At 41.5% G+C, this 20008-nt stretch overlaps 1 protein-coding gene across 1 annotated transcript in view; it reads left to right on the top strand.

The window, feature by feature from the left end:
- Positions 1-20008, top strand: part of MYRIP (myosin VIIA and Rab interacting protein) — a 218966-nt gene that overhangs the window by 95506 nt on the left and 103452 nt on the right. Inside the window, exon 3 of the mRNA XM_082848766.1 lies at positions 10402-10623. Coding sequence (XP_082704892.1) covers positions 10402-10623 — 222 coding nt within the window. The remainder of the gene's footprint in view (positions 1-10401; positions 10624-20008) is intronic.

Here is a 20008-nt window from a genome sequence, read left to right on the forward strand (position 1 = left end):
TATATATTTTTTCATACGTATTTCGTAATATGATGGGGATCTAGAGACACATGGATTGGTAGTTATACATGGTCACCCTATTTCCGGTTTGTCTCACAACTTTAGTTATGTTTCTCTGTCCAGTGTAAACAGCAGCAACAGCTTTCTTGTGAATCTGCCCAGCACACAGTGGTCAGTGACCCTGGTCAGCTCAGGTTGACCTACTGCTGGCTTCAAAATATTAAAATATATACATACTGTTGCTGAAAGTGGGGTTTGGCTGCTTACCGCTCAAAAGCCAAAAAAGAGGCACAGCTGGTGGAAAGAAGTTTGCTTTATTTCAGAGGCTGGCAAAGGGGTGGGGGGTGCGGACTCATGTGGCAGCTTATGTCATGGCTACAGTCTGGTCATCGTGTAGTTAACATCTTCCACCTGGTGGAGTTTTCAGTATCTATAAAACAGCTCAAAGGATATGGCTTTGAATATTATCTATAGCCCTTGAGGAGGAAATAAATGTCCTTGACTTTGCTTAATGACAAAACTGTTATTATTGAGTCTTGCTTGACTGCTTTCCTTTGCTTCTGCATTTTATCACTTCTCTGATTAAACTTATTCTTTGGCTAAAGTTTTTCCATAGACAAAAGGCAGGTGGAAAACATGTGGAGGAAGGACCATACGGTCCCGCTCCATTTCAAACCCACCTTTTCTTTGATATTCCTCAATCTTGAGGAGGGACAGGTACAGAACCAGAAAGGGAGTTTTGGATAGAGAGGTTAATCATAAACTTGGCAGGGGACCTTAGTTTTAGTTTCATTTCTCTTCCAATTTTCCCCAAATCTTTGAGGGAATGGGGCAACAACTGCCGTGGCTACTTCCTGCTGAAGTGGGGCATAGTCCTGCCTAATTTGGGGAATGGACATAGAGTTGTAAATAATCTTGAGTTACAAGGTTAGCATCAATATTTTGTATTGTGAAAACATTACCTCTCTCTTTGATTACTTTGTCATAGTACTTGGACAAACATTTGAAAACTAGCAGACATATTACAATGAGGATAATAATCAAAATGCATCCTTGTATTATTCTCTGATTGTGTTTTTTTTCCTTAGTGGTTAAAGCAGATGTACAATATATGTTTAATAGGCCAGAAACAGGCTGTTTTGGTTAACCTAAAGTTTAATTTAATCATGTATAAGCCAGGATGACTTCCCCCATACCTCAATATGGGAAAATTTCTTCCACCATTTTCCCTTTCTAATAGCAAATCTTTCCATGAGAGCATTGATAATCAATGTATTTTTCCAACATTGCCAGAGTGGCTCAGTTGCCAGCTCTGGGTCTATTCACGTCCCCTGGTGCTAGGCCTACTTTTTGTTTATATATTGGCCTAGTTATTCACATTGGGGGAAAACTAATCAGACATAACAAACCAGTACAGAGGTATGCTGATGGAGAAACATTTTATAGCCTATACATTTTATCAATTATACTCAGTTGTCACACAAACATTGTACATGTGCTTTAAGCGCATGTACTGTAAAGCCAGCAAGTCTTAAAGCCAGCAAGTACACATCATAAGTAGTTAAGTTATACTCTGTGACAACTTCACTAGACAATTTATAACTAGAAGTATGACTGAAACATAATGCCAGAACATACTCAAATTTTAGAAACTTCATATAACTTCTAGAACACTTATATTAATGATATTTATATAACCTAAGAATGTTTATCATTATTATTTGACAATGTTTTCTGTATAATTTAACATACCAAATAATCCTAATTTGTTTAGAAAAATTTTGTTCTCTTAACAGAGAGAAAACCAAACTCAGTCTTGCATCAGCTTACTATTAATTACAAAATTCATTTATCTAATTAAATTCGATCTAATCTTTATCTTAACAACGTACAAAATTCTTTTCTCGAAATTCATTTTTTTTTTTACAAACCTTTATCACTTTCTTTCTCCTTTTTTTCCCATCCAGAAACAACCAGATTTAGGACAAAATTAATCCTTCTTCTATCCCTCAGCAAAAATATTTTCATTTTTTTATACCTTCTCTCACCGACAACACATATCCTACTTGCTTTACACACTGAAATGCTTCCCTTATCATTTTTACATATTACAATTTTTAACCTTTAAAAGACCTTAACAACACCAAGAAACAAGTCATTGAACTGTTTGTTATATCAGCATTTTCTTATTGGCAAACTTAAGAACATATTCCATAACCTCTAAAAACATACATTTTTCTCACAGCACAGTTTCTCTTTAATGTGGCACAAGATGCGTGGTTTTTTTTTTGTTTTTTTTTTTTTTATAAATTTATTTATTTATGGCTGCATTGGGTCTTCGTTTCTGTGCGAGGGCTTTCTCTAGCTGCGGCGAGCGGGGGCCGCTCTTCATCGCAGTGCGCGGGCCTCTCACTATCGCGGCCTCTCTTGTTGCGGAGCACAGGCTCCAGACGCGCAAGCTCAGTAGCTGTGGCTCACGGGCCTAGTTGCTCCGCGGCATGTGGGATCCTCCCAGACCAGGGCTCGAACCCGTGTCCCCTGCATTGGCAGGCGGATTCTTAACCACTGCGCCACTAGGGAAGCCCAAGATGCGTGTTTAATGAACCCAAACATCTACTTTTTAAATTAATTTTTATTGTAGTTGCTTTACAATGTTGTGTTAGTTTCTATTGTACAGCAAAGTGAATCAGCTATACGTATACATATATCCCCTCTTTTTTGGATTTCCTTCCCATTTAGGTCACCACAGAGCATTGAATAGAGTTCCCTGTGCTATACAGTAGGTTCTCATTAGTTATCTGTTTTATACAAAGTACTGTACATATGTCAATCCCAGTCTCCCAATTCATCCCACCCTCCCTTACCCCCTTGGTATCCATACGTCTGTTCTCTATGTCTGTCTCTCTATTTCTGCTTTGCAAATAAGTGATGAACCCAAACATCTTTTGAAGTTCTACTAATTAACCCAAGGCTGAAGTGTCAGGCAGAATGGGTTGTGTTTGCATTTCAAGGACATGATAAGAGTTAACTTCAAGCTTTCTCCTAGGCATATTTTTGTTCTCTCAGGGTCAGAATTCTGAAAACAGTATTTTTATCAAGCTAGCTTTCTCTAACTGCATATGCAAAAAGAACCAGTTTTGGAGTTTCAAAAGAGTTTCATCTTAACCAGTTTTCTCTGAAGAATACTGTTAGCTACACTGTTAAAAAAAAATCATCTTTCTTTTTCTTAGTCATAGGTTCATAGCTAAAATTTTTCTTACTGAATTGAACCTGAATCTCCCATTTTACAAAAGGCAATGAGAATACCAATCACACAAATGGAATACAGATTCACACACCAAAAGACAGAACTGTCACAAATCCTTCAAGACGATAACCGATATGGAGTCCCAAACAAACATTTCCCCAACACAAAGGGTCCTCAACGTCAGACACACATCAGAACCAACTGGCAAAATGCCCAAATAGCACCTCATGCTCACAGTTGATCTCAACTCTCAAATGCCCAAATAGCACTTCATGCTCAAAAGAGAAGTTTGCCCAGGTGCACACCGGTAGACTTAGTCTTGGAGCTCGTCAGCTCTTTCCGATGCACATTTCTGTTCCACCAAGGAAAAAGCCTATGCTGGCAGTCAGTGCCCAGCATGGAAGAAACAGGGAGAATCCCCGAAACAAATGATTTCAGCACCTACTAGGAACATCCCCGCAAGTCCCCTCTCAGGAGCAGCTAGCCACAAGCAGGGGGCTCATCACAACCATCCCGGCATGTCGTCATGGCCGGCGGCTCTACTCAGGAAAACCCCGGGGAGCCAGATACAACGAGAGCATGGCCTCACGTTGGGAGCCAAAATCTGTTACGAAAAGTGGGACTAGGTGCTTGCCACTCAAAAGTCAATAAACGGCTTCCCTGGTGGCGCAGTGGTTAAGAATCCGCCTGCCAATGCAGGGGACACGGGTTCAAGCCCTGGTCCGGGAAGATTCCACATGCCGTGGAGCAACTAAGCCCGTGCGCCACAACTACTGAGCCTGCGCTCTAGAGCCCGCAAACCACAACTACTGAGCCCACGAGCCACAACTACTGAAGCCCGTGCACCTAGAGCCCGAGCTCCGCAACAAGAGAAGCCACCGCGATGAGAAGCCTGTGCACCACAATGAAGAGTAGCCCCCGCTTGCCGCAACTAGAGAAAGCCCGCGCACATCAACACAGACCCAACACAGCCAAAAATAAAATAAAATAAATTTATTTTTTAAAAAGTCAATAAAGAAGCAAGGTTGGTGGAAAGGAAAGCTTGCTTTATTTTGTATTATTTATTTTGTATCTAGAACATTCTCGGTCAGCCTCTTTTATTCTCAGCTCCCACACCTCCATTCCTCTTGGGCTACTGCTTAAGTGAGGTCATTCATAGCGGTTAAATGGAGGGTCTGTTCTGTTTCATGCACTATGGCTAATTTGAGGAGGTGGGAAATATGATTGCCCTCCCTACTTTCCTGAGTTGTGAAGGTAGTGATTGAATAACTGCTTTGTGAAAACCCAGGAGGGAAAGCAGATCTAGCTGTTTGCAGGTGAGAGGGACGATGCTGGAAGGTAAGTGAGCTGGGATGGTAATCAGCTACAGCTGGAGATGTCCCGCCCAGGCATTTCCCATCTGATTTGATGAGCCTACCACCGTGGAGGTGTGATCCCTCTTGCAGGCTAGATGCCCTTTGGGTTTTCTTTTTCACGTGCTCCTGGCCAGCCTGGGCTTGTAATGAAACTCTGATACACTGTGATATTGATGTGAGTCCACAGGGTGAAGGTCCCAGCTTCTCTGGTGACCTGGCCATTCTTCTTTTCAAGGAAAGAATTATAATGCCTCTAGGGTGCCCTCATTTGTATTTTGATACCTCTCTCTGCTCAAGGTCAAGATGGATGTGTGTCTGATTTCACCATCTTCCCTCCAGATCCCAAATATAACTAAACTTCTTCCATAGTCTATTTTAGAAGTGGCAGGTTGTGGGAATTCCTTCGTTTTATGAAACATGGAGCTTACTGTCTGTTTCTTTTTACTTAAACTTCAGTGGATTCCATAGAGGTGATTTACGTAAATGTGCATTCATTTTACCACCTTTTTTTCTGAATTGTGATGGTAAATTCCTTCGTAGATTAGAGGTTGAACATGTTAACTATAAATTATGACTCTCTTTAGTGACCCCCAAATTTTTCAGTATCATTATTCTTCTTACTTAGTGATGGTAACCAGCAAAAATGTTTCAATATACAGAAAGGTTTTAACCATCCCAACCCTCACCCCCTTGAGCCATCAGGAGCAGAGCCAGCGCCCCTCACCCTCTCCCCAGCATCCATTGTTTATTAAGCTGGCTGAAGAAATTCAGGTTGATGGAGCTCCCATAACTCCTTACAGACAATGCTCATATGAAACATGATGCTCTGGTTTATGGGGCCAAAGGGACCGTCCAAAGTTCTGGTTTAAAATGGTCTGCTTCCTTTCAGAGCTGGTAATCACATTGTATTTGGTGTGTGTCTATTAACTTCACCATCCAGAGGGAATCTTTAAGTGTTTATTTTCTGTACTGTGACACAGTGAACTCTATTAACCTTGAATGAATTTTGATAACACCATCAGGGGGCAGCAAAATGATTCTGCCTGAAATTACACAGTGAGAGAGTGATATTACCCATGACAGATTAAAAGCAAAACATACTTTTAAATTATTATGACTATTATTATTCCTATCAGTTGGGTTCACCCTCTGGAGCCTTGCTCCTAACATTTATAACATTACCAGCAGAGTCATTCCGTGATTGATCCACTACCTCACCTCCTGTTCACCCTGCAGTCCACAGCAGTAGCTCCTGCCTCACTCCCCCTACCCTCCTCACAGTGAAATTGCTTTTTTCAGGGCCACCTGTGACCTCCCTGTTGCCAAATCCAGTGGACACTTCTCTGCCTTCACGGCAGACACAGTCAGCCATTCTCTCTCTGAAACACCTTCTTCCTTTGGTGTCTTTCTCAGTCTCTTTGTCTGGCTTCGCCTCTTCAAGTTTCAGCCTGAGTTTAAACATTTGGGGTTTCCCTGGCTTGTTTCTATGCTTTCTTATTTTCCGCTTGCTGCCCTCTCTTCCCTAGGGTGACTCATCCATTCCTATATTTATGGAGGTGTGTCTGAAGATAATTCCCAAACTTACACAGTTGGCCCAGATCCCTCCTCTGAGATGCACAAACACCTACCAATTGTCCACATGGCAAATCCCTTTAGATGCCTCACAGTTTTCAGTAAAACATGCTTCTACTATCATAGTCTTCCCTTGCTCCATAAACTGCTTCACTCCCCACAAAAGCTGTAAACCTGAGAATGGTTCTTGGTTCATTCTTTCCCTCCGCCCCCATGTTAGATCCTTCAGCAGGTGTGCCATGCATCTGTCCACTCCTCTCCATCTCCTCTGCTCCTACCCTGGTCCAAACCTCAGCCAGCTACTTAGATGAGTGCACTGCTCTCCAGGCTTCCACACATGGCCCCCTAGAAGTTGGCCTTAATGTAACAGCAGGTGCTATTACAACGGAAATTGGATCCTGCTTTGTTTCTGCTCACCGGCCTCAATAACTTCCCACTGAACGTAGGATAAGATCCAAACTCCTTTCCAGGACCTGTGTCTTGTCTTCCCTCCCCTTTCCCCAACATTAAGCTCTTTTCCTCTGCTGTTCTCTCTGCCTCTTATGCTAATTTTTTTTCCTATTGGGCTAGCCCCTTCTCAACCTGTAGTCTCAACTTAAATGTCACCTCCCCAAAGAAGACTTCTGTCACCACCCAGTCTAAAGTAGGTTGCCATGTCATTCTCAGTCTAAGTGCCCTGATTATTCTGTAATAGAATGCCTTACAACTTATAATTGTTTTATATTTTATTTAGTTTGTAATCATTTGAATCCCCACTTTAATACATGTTTCATGAAGAGGAGGGACCATGTCCTGTTTTCTTTTTATCCCTAGCACCTGGAATAGTAAGTACTCAGTGAGTGTGAACTGAGTGAATAATTGGCAATCTAGACAACAGTGCCTGTGACCATGGAGTGGTGGCTCATAGCTATGGGCTAGAATTACTGTCTCTTTGATAGCAAACAAGTGACATATATGCCATCACTGTCCCTGCTACACCTATGGCAGACACAGCTAACTTATGACACTCTAGCCCCATTGAGCCTGCATGCATTCTCAGCACATGGTGAGAATCAGAACTGGCATTGCAGTGGACCCAGAAACCATGAAATGTTGATAAGCTTTTCATATGTCGGTTGCAGAGTGATGTATCGGGAAGAGGCTAAACCAGATGTTAGATGACATTGCTAAAGACCAGACTAACCGTGTTCAACATCATTACTCATTTGGGAAATGCAAGTCAAAACCACAATGAGATGCCACTTCACACCCACTAACACTCAGTGCTCAAGCAACAAATACATATTGAGCCTTCTTGCCCAGATACTATCACAAAACTTTCTTGACATAGAAACAAGTGTGATAAAATGTTATGGGTACTGAGACCACTGGATTTCTTGCTAATCAAAATGAAAAGTACTATTTGCTTATTGTTGATTTGCTCACTTAAAATCTCTGGAAACTCTGCGAAGTAGGAATTACTGTTGCCTCTCAGAAGGCAGAGGCTCAGAAAGGTTGGAGGGATCTTTGAGAAGTGATTGAGCTCAGCTCTACACCCCAGCCACTGACCCTAAACCCATCACTCTTTCCCACATGGCTGACCATTTGGGGGCCTGGTCCTTCCCAGGACGTTTCAGTGCAGGTACCTGGTCTTGCATAATTCTTGGTTGATTCTGCAGTTAGCTACTACAGGTTATCCTATACAATTCAGTGACCTCTCCCATGAGGTGCTATAGGGCAGTAGAATCTGAGAAGTGAGAGATGGTTCACAAGAAGGGCATGCTATTCCTCTACTGAGCCTGTGGTTCAAAACACTCCATTTGCTTGGAACAAACTTTGGAGGAATTAGTACAGTTTTATCACTAGACTCTCAGTGAGTTTTTAAATGCCATTGGCATTTGCAGTCCTGTGTATCAGGAAACAAAACTCATAAAGCTCAAGTGATCTTGTGCATTGAGTTCACAGAGCTTTTTTTGATCCCTAAAGACTTTCCTTCCTGGGTGTTTTATCCTATTTAATTCAGTGTCTTTGAAATATCAATAGAAGAAGGTCAATTGCTGAGGCTGTTCTTATATTGTTTACAGAGGTCAGAGCCGTTGATAACTTAGCTCACCTTCTATTCTAAATCTGAGGGACTGGATAACAACATCTTCATGTCTTAAGGAAAAAAACCTCTGTCCTGTTTCCCTGTATATATTTTGTTGAGCCAAGTATACATATACAATATTTTACCCTGTAGAATTATCAGCTGGCCTGATGTAGTCTCCCCTTCTAATGCTCAAGAAACAAATGAGTATCGGGCACCGCAGTGCAGAGCAGAAAGCCCTGTGCGTATACTGGCAGCCAGTAAGCCAGCTCAGGGGACCTGAAAGCTAAAGCTACAAACACTCTTTGAATTTTCACGGGAAGATGTTTATGATGTGTTGTTGTTAAGTGAAAAATTAGATTATAAAACCATATGTAGATTTCCCATTCTAGTAGCAGGCTGGGATGAGCTAGTGCAGCCCTTCTTTGTACTAAAAGCACCTAAAAATACTAATAAAATATAAGGTTTAATATAAGAAAGAGAAAATATTTGCCAATCATATATCTGATAAGGGACTTGTATCCAGAATATTATAAAGAACTCTTATAACGCAATGATGAAAAAGATAAATATTCTAATTTTAAAATGGGTAAAAGATTTGAATAGACTTTTCTCCAAAGACTACGTACAAATGGCTAGTAGGGAAATGCAAATCAAAAGCACAATTAGATACCACCTCAAACCCCCTAGGATGGCTATAATAAAAAAGGCAGACAATAACAAGTGTTGGTGAGTATGCAGAAAAATCAGAACCCTCATATGTTGCTGGTGGGATGTAAGATGGAGCAGTGATTTGGAAAACACTCTGGTAGTTTCTTAAAAGTTTAAACATTTAGCATTACCATATGTCCCAGTAATTCCACTCCTGGGATTGAAAAGATACGTCCACACAAAAACTTATACATGAATGTCAATAGCAGCATTATTCAAAATAGCCAAAAAAGTAGAAAGAACCCAGATGTCTATCAGTCGATGAATGGATAAATAAAATATGGTACATCTGTAAATGGACTATTACTTGGCCATAAAAAGGAATGAAATTCTGATACATGCTGTCACATGGATGAACCTTAAACACATATGGTATGATTCCATTTATATTAAATGTCCAAATTCAAAGAAATAGAAAGTAGATTAGTGGTTGGTAGAGGGTGGGAGGAGTAATAAGCAAGATGTAACACTCAGAAGCCATAGAAGAAAAGACTGACCAATTTAACTACAGAAAAATTAAACGCTTCTAAATGGTGAAAGACACCAATAAGCAAAGTTGAAAAGACAAGTTCAAAATGAAAGAAAATATTTGCCACATACATCATAGATTCATCTGGGGTGAATTGCACAATCACAAAATGGATACAGAAACAAAAATTATTTTCTGTTATTCTTTGTGGGTGTGCATCTTTGAATAGGAAAAAACAACTCAAATTTGCCAAGGTAGAATAACTTGGTTACTTCCGGTCAGTTGTATCCTGGGTAACTCGATGTGTTTGGGGTAGATCCTTGCCTCTTAGGGTTTCTCCTTTCCTCCTCAGAGTGTAGCGAAAAGTGCATGCAGTGTTGTGTTTTACATTACTATGACCAGTTGTGTGCCCAGAACATCCACGAGCTCTTTGGAAGAAGGGGGTTAACTTTTATCCAACTCTGAGTCACCAGTGTTTAGGATTAGCCCATCACCCAGAGAATCTTTATTGACTACATTGATTCGAAAGCTTTTAAAATCCCTGGTGCTTCAGTTTCCAGGGATATTAAGGGCCAGGACTGCATTTATCATATTCCCAGCAGGGCTGTTATAAGGATTAATATTTTAACATAAATGATCTCCTGCTCCTTTAAAAAGACATTAATTAAGCTAAAGGATTTCTTTTTAATGTGCTTAGCTTTATAATAATTTGTATTTAAATCTAGTGTCTGAAATATAAGTAATAAGGTTTTGTGCTTTCTTATAGAAAATATGACATATAGAAGAACACAAAATTAATCCACCATTAGGGTTCCTCTCTGGATATTATGTCAAGCCATTGATCTTTCTGTGTTTTACAGGAAGATCCTACATGGCAGCTTGCCATATGGGAGGGCCAGGGTGGCGTGCTTTAGGGAGGGAGCCCCCTGACCTGATGTGCTGTTTCTCTTCTCCTCACCCTTTCCCCAACCTGGCTCCCCAGCGAGATGAAGCAGAAGCTGGATGAGGAAGGCAGCAAGTGCAGCATCCTCTCCAAGCACCAGAAGTTCGTGGAGCACTGCTGTATGCGCTGCTGCTCACCCTTCACCTTCCTTGTCAACACCAAGCGCCGGTGTGGGGACTGTAAGTTCAACGTCTGCAAGAGCTGCTGCTCCTACCAGAAGCACGAGAAGGTGTGGATCTGCTGCGTCTGCCAGCAGGCGAGGTGAGTGGCCAAGTGCACCCTTAGGGTCTCAGCTAACGAGAGGCACCAGCTTCCTTCAAACAGGTGGGGCCGACAGTGATTGATTGATCGGCATTATTTTTTAAGAAAGGTGAGGTTTACTAAGCTGTCTTCTACATTCAGTGTGTCTAATGCAGATAGAACACACCCAAACTTGTTTAATTAAAGTTAGCAGAAAGAGGATGCTGAGGAGAAGCTGGGAATTTCACTGGTTCAATCTTGTATGATGTCTTGTGGGGACATCGCCTGGAGTCTTGGGATTATTATTGTCTGAAATCAAAGAAGATGCAAAAGTTTGAACTCATTTCCTGTTTTTCCATATTATTCAAGTCCATCATAAGAACCTGTCCAGGAAAGAAGTCCATGATTCATGGGGCAGGTTTTGCTTCTTGAAATTTCTCTAAGTCTCCGTTTGATAGAGAAGTATGTCTAGGTCAAAGTGTCTCAGATGTATGGCCTGTGGGCTGACAGTCTGTTACATTTTGAAGGATGCCACAGAAGAGTTTATTTATGTAGTAACAAGCTGTGTAACCTCTCAGCATTGTACTGCCAAATTCATCATGGGAAACATTTAAGGGATATTTTGACTTGAATCAAGTATGGAAAATTTCAGATTAATAACAGATTTTAAAACGTGCCCAGTTTCTTGAAACCAACAAAAAAATTAGTTTCCAATATATGGTTTAGACTAAATACCTGGTGTCTGGCTGGGGGATGGTGTTTGGGGTCACTTTGTGCTGCCATCCACTTTGACCATCAGCTTCTCTGCTCCTTGTGCAGTCTGAAATTCACCTTGGTTTAGAAGTGATTTACTTTAGGATATTACTCTCTGGGATATTCTTTCAGCATATTCATATGTGAGCAACTGGATTTTAAAACACTGTATATGTCAAATTACATGAAGAATACCTGTGTGTGTATTGTGTGAAATCCCAATAAAATAGTGGATAGCAGCTCTGTGAAGTTGCAGAGATGACCGCTTTTTAGACTCATGTTTCACTCCCCACTGCCTATGACATACTTTTCCTTTCCTATGTAAATTAATCCCATTTTTGGTGCATTGGTTTAATTTCTAGCTGTTTATCCAGTAGCTACCATATGCATATGTTTCTGAGATACTATGGAGCCATGAATAATTATAATAATAAAAATTCTTGCTCACAGAAAATTAAGGCACTAGGAATACAGAGTAGACATCCATGTGATAAAATTAACCAATTGTGTCAGAAGTAAATGACTATATCAAGCACCCGGGCCTGTCTGTGGTGTGGTTCTACAGGAGGGACTCAGATTAGAATGTAGGCTTCCTTGGGGAGGACACAGGTAATGTCAAGTCACTGTAAAAATGGTGGTAGTCCAAAACTTCAGCTTTCCTCTTTCTCATCACAGTGAAAAAGAGTCTACCTGTCCTAGGGTTCTGGTTGGTTATTTATTATAGTGAAAGCATTTTAAGAATTTTAAATGAAAATTCCCTTGTAATGGTCACTGCTCTAATTATGATCAGATGGTTTGTGCTTCGTCAGTTTGTTTTCTCCATATGTTTTGCATTAAAACATATTTCTGTTGTCAGTGTTAGTTTAAAATTTTTAGCTTTGGGAGATTAACAAACTTCAGTGAATTCATTATAGAATGAATGATGGATTACTTATTTTAGAAGTTATATAGCTAATGGGATACTACAGGATCATTCCCTTTGTCATCTTTTTATTATATAAAAATTTATCTTCTTGACCATTTGTTGCATAGATTCAGTCAAACATTATAAATAAGGACTTATACTGGTTGTTTAAGATCTTCTGAGGAAACCGAACTTTCTCAGTGAGCCTAGATGCACACGTCAGTCATCATTTGGTGTCGAACTGATTCAGGAATGGCGTTCCTACTTTCCTTGGAAACAAATTGGCTTCTTAGTTCTTTGCTTCATTATAAAAATTGTTCTCTCTGATTTTGTTGTTTTGTGCTATTACCTTTAACACAGACCAGTTTGGGAGATTGTTTTCGGGGAATGAGAGAGAAAAATTATCCCTGGGACTGAAATCAAAACATATCTCCTGATTATGCCTGTGGCATTGGCTTTGGTTTTTCTGAGACAACTTAAGCCTTCATTTCTTTTCACTTGGAGTCAAATATCCTTTACTTCTACCTGATCACTTATTGCTTGGTGTTCCACACAGTCCACAGGATTCATAAATTAGGATGCTGCCCTTTTAGTATAAACTCCACAGTATGTTTTAGAGATATCCTAATGGGTTTGCAATAGCCCTAAAGAAGATATGATATTAAAAAATTATCACTATGGGATGAGGACATCCACAGGTTAACAAGTATATGGGGAAATGTTGAACCTCAATAGAAAGCAAGGGAATAGAGATTTACGCTTCAAGTAGCTTTTTTCTCATGAAATTAATGGTTTTTTTTCAGCATTCTCTTCAGTGTTGGCAAGGGTAGATTGAAAAAGGCACTCTCATCCATTGCTGGCAAAGTTGAAATGGGCATAACATTTTACCAACGTGTATCAAGAGCCATTAGCATGTTCAAGTCCTTTAACCCAGTAATTTCATTTTTGAAAACCTATACCTAAAGAGACGATGGAATATTTTTAATACAAAAATAATTCTCAATACAAAAATGAGATATACTGGATTATTTGTAATGTAAAACCCAGAAATAATCTAAATGTCCAACAATAGAACAGAGGAAGTAAGTTAGGATACATTCAACTTGACAGAATATGATGAGACATTTAAAATAATGTGTATATTGTATTAGCATGGGTAAATTCTTATATTAAAAATTATGTATGCGATGGTTTCTTTGAAGTGTTTTCACTTTTTTGAACAGAGAGCATTCTTCCTAGGTGTACACTTTGTGGAATATTTATGTGGCAAAGGAGCCTGAATGGCAATGGAATTATTTGTGTTGGCAGCACTGTGTGCCAATTTCATGTAGTTCATTTTGGTTAATGAGCTCTTGAGATTTCTTTACACACCATGATGCAACAAGTCAAAGAAAGTTACTGTGTGCTTGGAAAAATCCCATCTTACCCACGGCTGTTCAGTGAAAAAGCTGTACAACTGACAAATCTCTTGACTAGATTGAAGAATTTAAGGGAAAAAAATTGAGGAATGTTGGTGGGAAGTTTCATTTGTGTACTGTGAGAGACAGTCTACCCTTCCAAATTTTAGAATAAATCTCATCTTGGGAAACATCAAAGACACACCGAGCAATATTATTCAAACCAACTGGCTTGAAGTCTTCAAAATATTGATGTCATTAAAGAAAAAGAGACTGAGGAAATGTTTAGATTAAAGAAGACTAACAAGAAACGATACCCAAGTGACATGCCTAATCCTTAATCAACTCTTGAGGTGAGGGGAAATAGCTATGAAGGACATTGGGACAATTGACACCATTTGAATATGGATAATGGTAGAATAGTATTGTATTAATTTTAAATTTCCTGAAATTGATCACTTTACATAGCTCTATAATAGAGTGTCCTTGTTCCTGGAAATATACACTGACACACATCATGGTAAATTAAACATTTTTCACTTGTTTCCTCCATAAATGCTTACTGAGTTCAGCCTACACAGGAGGCCTGTGCTAAAACAATCAACTCTTTATTGCCCATCACTGATTTTCTGGAGAACTGTTTGTTCACGTGTTCACTTGCGATGTTTATCGTATAATTTTTTGACACGAGTTCTTGGTGTGCCTTTTGTTTGTAATGTTCCTTTTCTCCTTTCTTCCTTGAAGCCTCCTTGCATAAATTTCAGGACAGTTACTATGGGGAAGGGGCCAGCCTGAAATTTTGATCTTTTTAAAATTTATTTATTTATTTTTTAATTCTTCTCTTTTTTTTTGGCCGCACCTAGCAGTTTGCAGGATCTCAGTGCCCCAACCAGGAACTGAACTCCAGCCACGGCAGTGAAAGTGCTAAAGCCTAACCAGAAATTTTGATCTTTTTGAAATTTCTCTGATAAGCAAAGGCACTGGTTCTCTCCTTTAGCAAGTGCCCAGGCCTACGTTAATGGCCAAGGTTAAAGAGTCAAACAGATTTCAGTACTGCTCATGGCAGCTTCCATAGTAACTGGAGATGAGTCTGTGCATGAGCAGCTGTGAGTGAAGAGTGCTCTGCTGGAGACTCTGAAGTCCCCGTGGGGGCCCCGTGGTTAGAGCAACAGCAGGACAGGTGTCCCAGAGGAAGGGATGCCTGAGTTGGGCTTTCATGAGGTAGGTGTTCAGCAGGGGAGGACAGGAGGCAAAGGCAGGCTGGACAAAGGAAGGGGGAGCAATGGGCAGACTGGAAAGCTCGGGCAAGGTAGGGCTGAATCTAGGCTGTGGGCGGCAGAGAGTAGATTTCCAGAAAAGAATGCTAATTAGATGCCAACACTCTCCACTTTATGGTCCTGCAAGGTGGATGGCACCCCCTGTTATAGTTGTAGACGCTGAGCTCACTGAGGCATGTTACTGTTCCAAGTAAAGGTGGGAGCAGAATCCAAACCCAAATGTTTGCCTCCATACTCCAGGGTGTGCATTCTCAACAGAACTAAATGCCCCCCCCAACCAGGCCAAACTTGGTCTTTGGAGGGAAGAGGGAATCTTGCTCTTTTTATGCATAAAGCACAGATATACATACAGTACATACACAAGCCTAGGATAAGCCTTGCGGTTAAATATTTGAAGTTCCCTCAGAAAGGTCCACAGAACATCAATTTAAGAAATGAAAAGAAGGATTTGATATCCCAGTATAAGAGGGGGATAGCCAGCAAAGAACATCCATTTCACTTTATAAAAACCTTACAAGATGTAAATCCTTAGAAAGGTCCTAGAGAAATAAACCTTAATTTGGAAAGGCAGTATTCAGCATGAAGACAAATAAGTTTAGCAGGAACTATTATAGAAGATGATACTGTATCCATTTCTTTCTCTCTCTCTTTTTTTTTTTTTTTCTGTATTCATTTCTTAAGACTACAAACAGCTCTTAAAATCAAACCCAAAATCTACTGCTGCTGGGCTTTTCTGGTGGCGCAGTGGTTGAGAATCTGCCTGCCAATGCAGGGGACACGGGTTCGAGCCCTGGTCTGGGAGGATCCCACATGCCATGGAGCAACTGGGCCCATGAGCCACAAGTACTGAGCCTGCGCGTCTGGAGCCTGTGCTCCCCAACGAGAGAGGCCGCGATAGTGAGAGGCCCGCGCACCGCGATGAAGAGTAGCCCCCACTTGCCACAACTAGAGAAAGCCCTCGCACAGAAACGAAGACCCAACACAGCAAAAATAAATTAATTAATTTTTTTAAAAAAAAGAAGGTGTTAAAAAAAAAAATCTACTGCTGCTAAATTTCTTGAGTTCTCATTTGAGAGCAGGAACAAGTGGCCTAAAGAAGGCAAACTGATTCAGCATCACCTGATGGGAGGGCCAACGCATTTACCATATAAGTGGGCTACTTCAGCCTGGGCTGTGTAAGCTGTACTGTCAGAAGTATCCCTAGGAATTCTGCCTGAGGTGTGAATTGCTCTCAGAATCACCATAAAAGCATCAGAGAACATTATGGCCTCTGCAATTCAAAGGCAGCCCTGTCAGGGGAGTATTTATGAATTTGTTGGTAAGGAAAGAACTGAAAAGGCTTATAGTCTACACTAGTATAAGTGAAGATATGAGATAATTAAGAAAAGAGTATTTCATTTTTTTCTAAATAATTGACCCAGGGACCCCCAACTCCCCAGTCAAGTAGCTTCCAGAGCCTCATTCAAATTAAGCCACACAAAGACATCTGCATTTTCTGGGACTGTGTGTCCTTCAGATGATTTGTTTAACCTCTAAAATGAGATTCTTCAAGAGACATCTAGGAATGGCCTTGTAAACTCAGGAAGTGTAATGAATTCCAAATAAGCTGAATAACTTTGTCAGCTGTGCCTTTCAGGTACGATCATAAAGCACTAAAATTTTTTTATTGCTTCTAATCAATTTAGCTTATATCTCTAACTTTTGGGAAAATAATATACCATTCGGTAGGTAGGCTATGTCATGTCACTGTGTGTTATCAAATAGAATGAAAAAGAAGAAACTGTCAATACACGCAACGCTGTGGATGAACACCATGGATGTTAAGCCAAAGAAGACAGATACAGAAGGCACATACCGTATGATTCCATTGATGCAGAGTTCTGAAATGGTCAAACTGATTTATGATGAGAGAAACCAGAATAGTGATGGCCCTTGAGAGTAAAAGGGGCTACTGAATGGGAGGGGACCCAGCAAGCCTCCTGGAGTGATTAGAATGTTCTATACATTGACTTAAGTGGTGATCTTATGTGTGTGCACATATGTAAACATTCACTGTGACACTTAAGATTAGTGCACTTTACTATAGGTAAGCAATACTGCCATAAAATAATTTTTAAAAATTTACTGGCACATTTACACTGGCTCTGCCACTTAACAGCTATGTGGCTACTGGCCAGTTGCTAAGCATCTCTGAGCATCATTTTCCTCATCTGAAAAATGCGAATTCACGAGACTGGGCTTAGAAGGTTGCTAAAGGATTAGAGAAGGATGACTTGTGCCCACCATGGTGTCTGTCCCATGGTTAGAAGGCTCTGGTGGTAAGAACTTTAATGTCTTTTACTATAACGACATGCGGCCCACAGCCCCTGGCTCTGATGGCTCCAGCTCCGATGGCACAGCTGGGAAGCCATGCCGAGTCCCTGCAGGTATGCCAGAGGATGGCGCCCCCTGTGACAAGGACATCATTTCCAATCACACTCATAAAAGTATTCCAGCTACACTTTTTATTGCAGTAGAGGATTTTTTTAAGCATGAGTGGAGAAAATTAGAAGCTGCTGGATAAGGCTTGTGGGTTGTACTCCAGAGAAATAAAAACCAAATAAATTCACTGGCTGATTTTGAGGAGAAAAGGTCATTCTCTGAGAATAATGCCAGAATATGTCCTTGAAACCCTGAAAAATAAACACGCAACTTGGAAAACCAAAATAAACACACAACTTGGAAAAATAAACACACAACTTGGAAAACCAAAGACGTTCAGATCCATAGCAAGACACATAATAATTAAACTTTTAAAAACTAAAGAAAAAATTAAAAATCTTGAAAGCAGCCAGAAATAAACAATATCTTTCTTATAAGGGAAGATCAATTCAGGTGATGACAGATTTCTCAACGGAAACTATGGAGGTCAGAAAACTTAAAACTAACAATATAAAGGGTGCAATCAAAGCAGGATGTCCACAACGACCCAGGAGGAATGGATTATGGTTCCCTAGTGAGCTGAAAAGCAAGTTAAACAGCTTGCTTTTCACTGCGTGGAGGCTGCCTTTGGAGGGATGAGACCTTTGTGGCCGTGGGGATTTCATGGCTTGGGCAGGCCCTCCCCAGCACAGGAGCGGGCTATAGCTCAACCCATAGCAGGGTCCTGCTTGCCAGGGGCTGGGACGGGAGAATGAGTTGCAGGGCCCGTCCAGAGAGTCACCAGGGCAGGTCCTGCTGCTTTGTGGGCCAGGGGCTGGGAGACGGCAGTGGGAATTGGCTCCCCTGGCCATCCAGAGGCCTGTCCCCTAGTTTACACTCAGGACCGCTGGTGTTGTGGAAAGAATGCCAGCCCCTGCTATCATACACACCTGGCTGAAACCCTGGCCTGGCCCCATACTAGCTCTCTGTTCCCAAGTCTACTTTCCATCAAATAGAGCTTCTGCTGGTTTAGGGTAGTGCTGGGAGTAATTACCAAGGCAGCCCTGTGCCTACTGCAGTGGACCTCCAGTGACTGTTCTCAAGGCCAGGTTCAGAGAAGTGATGTTGACAGTTGTGGCCTCTGGGAGCCTCAATCCAGAAGGAAGAGTGTAGCAGCAAGGGAATCTCATTGTGGGCACTGAGGCCGGTTGGCATTCAGGGCTCTAGGGTGGCACAACGGGGGCCAGCCCACACCCTGAGTCCAGGATGAAAACTGGGGGCTGTTAGGGAATTCATAAGGTGCCACAAAGCATAATCAACGAACTCCCCTCATACCACTGCTACATGGATGAAAACAGAAACACAGCGACTAGTGCTGGACATGCACAGACATGACCATGGGGAGAAGGTCCACAGGAGGGTAGCAGGGCAAGTGACCCAGTGTGGCTGTGACAGAGGGGTGATGTGGCTGAGTTGGTTTGGGTTCTGATGCTGGCCCTGCCCACCTGTGGGCAAGGATCCAAAGCCTCGCTTTCCTCCTGGTCCAGATGAGTGTAACACAGTGCCAGCCTCACAGCGTTGTGGACAAGACTCATTGAAAGGGGTCTGCCAGGGCTCAGCCCAGCAGCCGGCCCGTAATAAGTACCAATAGATGTTAGCTATTATTATGGTTGTTATTGTTGCCATCGCTGGGGAGTAAGCCAGATAAGTAGATCATAGAACTGAGAGTACAAACTGAAACATCTGCTTCAAGAAGGGAGGGTGTCGTGACACGCTAGATTTTGGTTCTGTTGCAGAGAACATTTGTCCAGCGTGAATGTGTCAGGTTAAAAGGATGAGGTGAGAAAGCTGGCCTGGAGTCAGTGGTGTCCTGGTGAATTTTTGACAACCGGCTCTCCAGGGATAAAGAAGGCTTGATTTGTAGCATTTGCCAATTTCCATAGTGTAAATACTCCCACCATATACGTTTTCGAGCTATCGACGTATTATCACTGAGTTGGCGAGAGGCGCTCACAGTCAGCTCCCCGCAGCTGGAACAAGCCTGCCCAGCATAGCAGTGGCTTGAGTGGAAAAGGCTGTCTCCAAGAACAACAGAAGAGGTCCCTGCCCTGCAAGAGCTCAGAGTCTAATATGGAAGACAGGAAAGTCCCAACCATAACCATACGGAGATGGTATAAGTGCTGGAAGAGCACCGAGAGGCAGTGCAAAGGCCCTGAGGGGTGAGCCAGCAGACCTGAAAGCATCGTGTGTCTGAGAGCATCTTAATGCCCGACACTCAAGTCTAGGTCATTAAGAAGGATGCAGCCAGACCTTATTAAATTGAAGAAGCATTTTTTGGTTGCATTATGTTGTTTTAACCTCTCAGCCACCCATGAGATACGTGGAGCCAATATTCCAATTTTGTAGCTGAAAAAATTGATGTTTGCAGAAGTTGTTACAACGTTGTCCTTTTTCGTTGGGAGCCCTAAAGCCATCTTTGAGCTTAGTAGCTTTCCATGCAGGTTCTTAAGACTCGGAGATGCTCCTGGGCCTGAGACTGAGGTGTATTCATGTAGCAGGAAAATTTTGGTCCTAGATATATTTGGAGTATGCCACAATGCTAGAAGTGGCCATTAGATTTGTCTGCAGCTCAAAAAAATCAACCCTAACAAGGGCCCAAAACAAATAAACAAAGC

Source organism: Leucopleurus acutus (assembly GCF_964270905.1).
Source record: "Leucopleurus acutus genome assembly, chromosome: 10".
Lineage (NCBI taxonomy): Eukaryota > Metazoa > Chordata > Mammalia > Artiodactyla > Delphinidae > Leucopleurus > Leucopleurus acutus.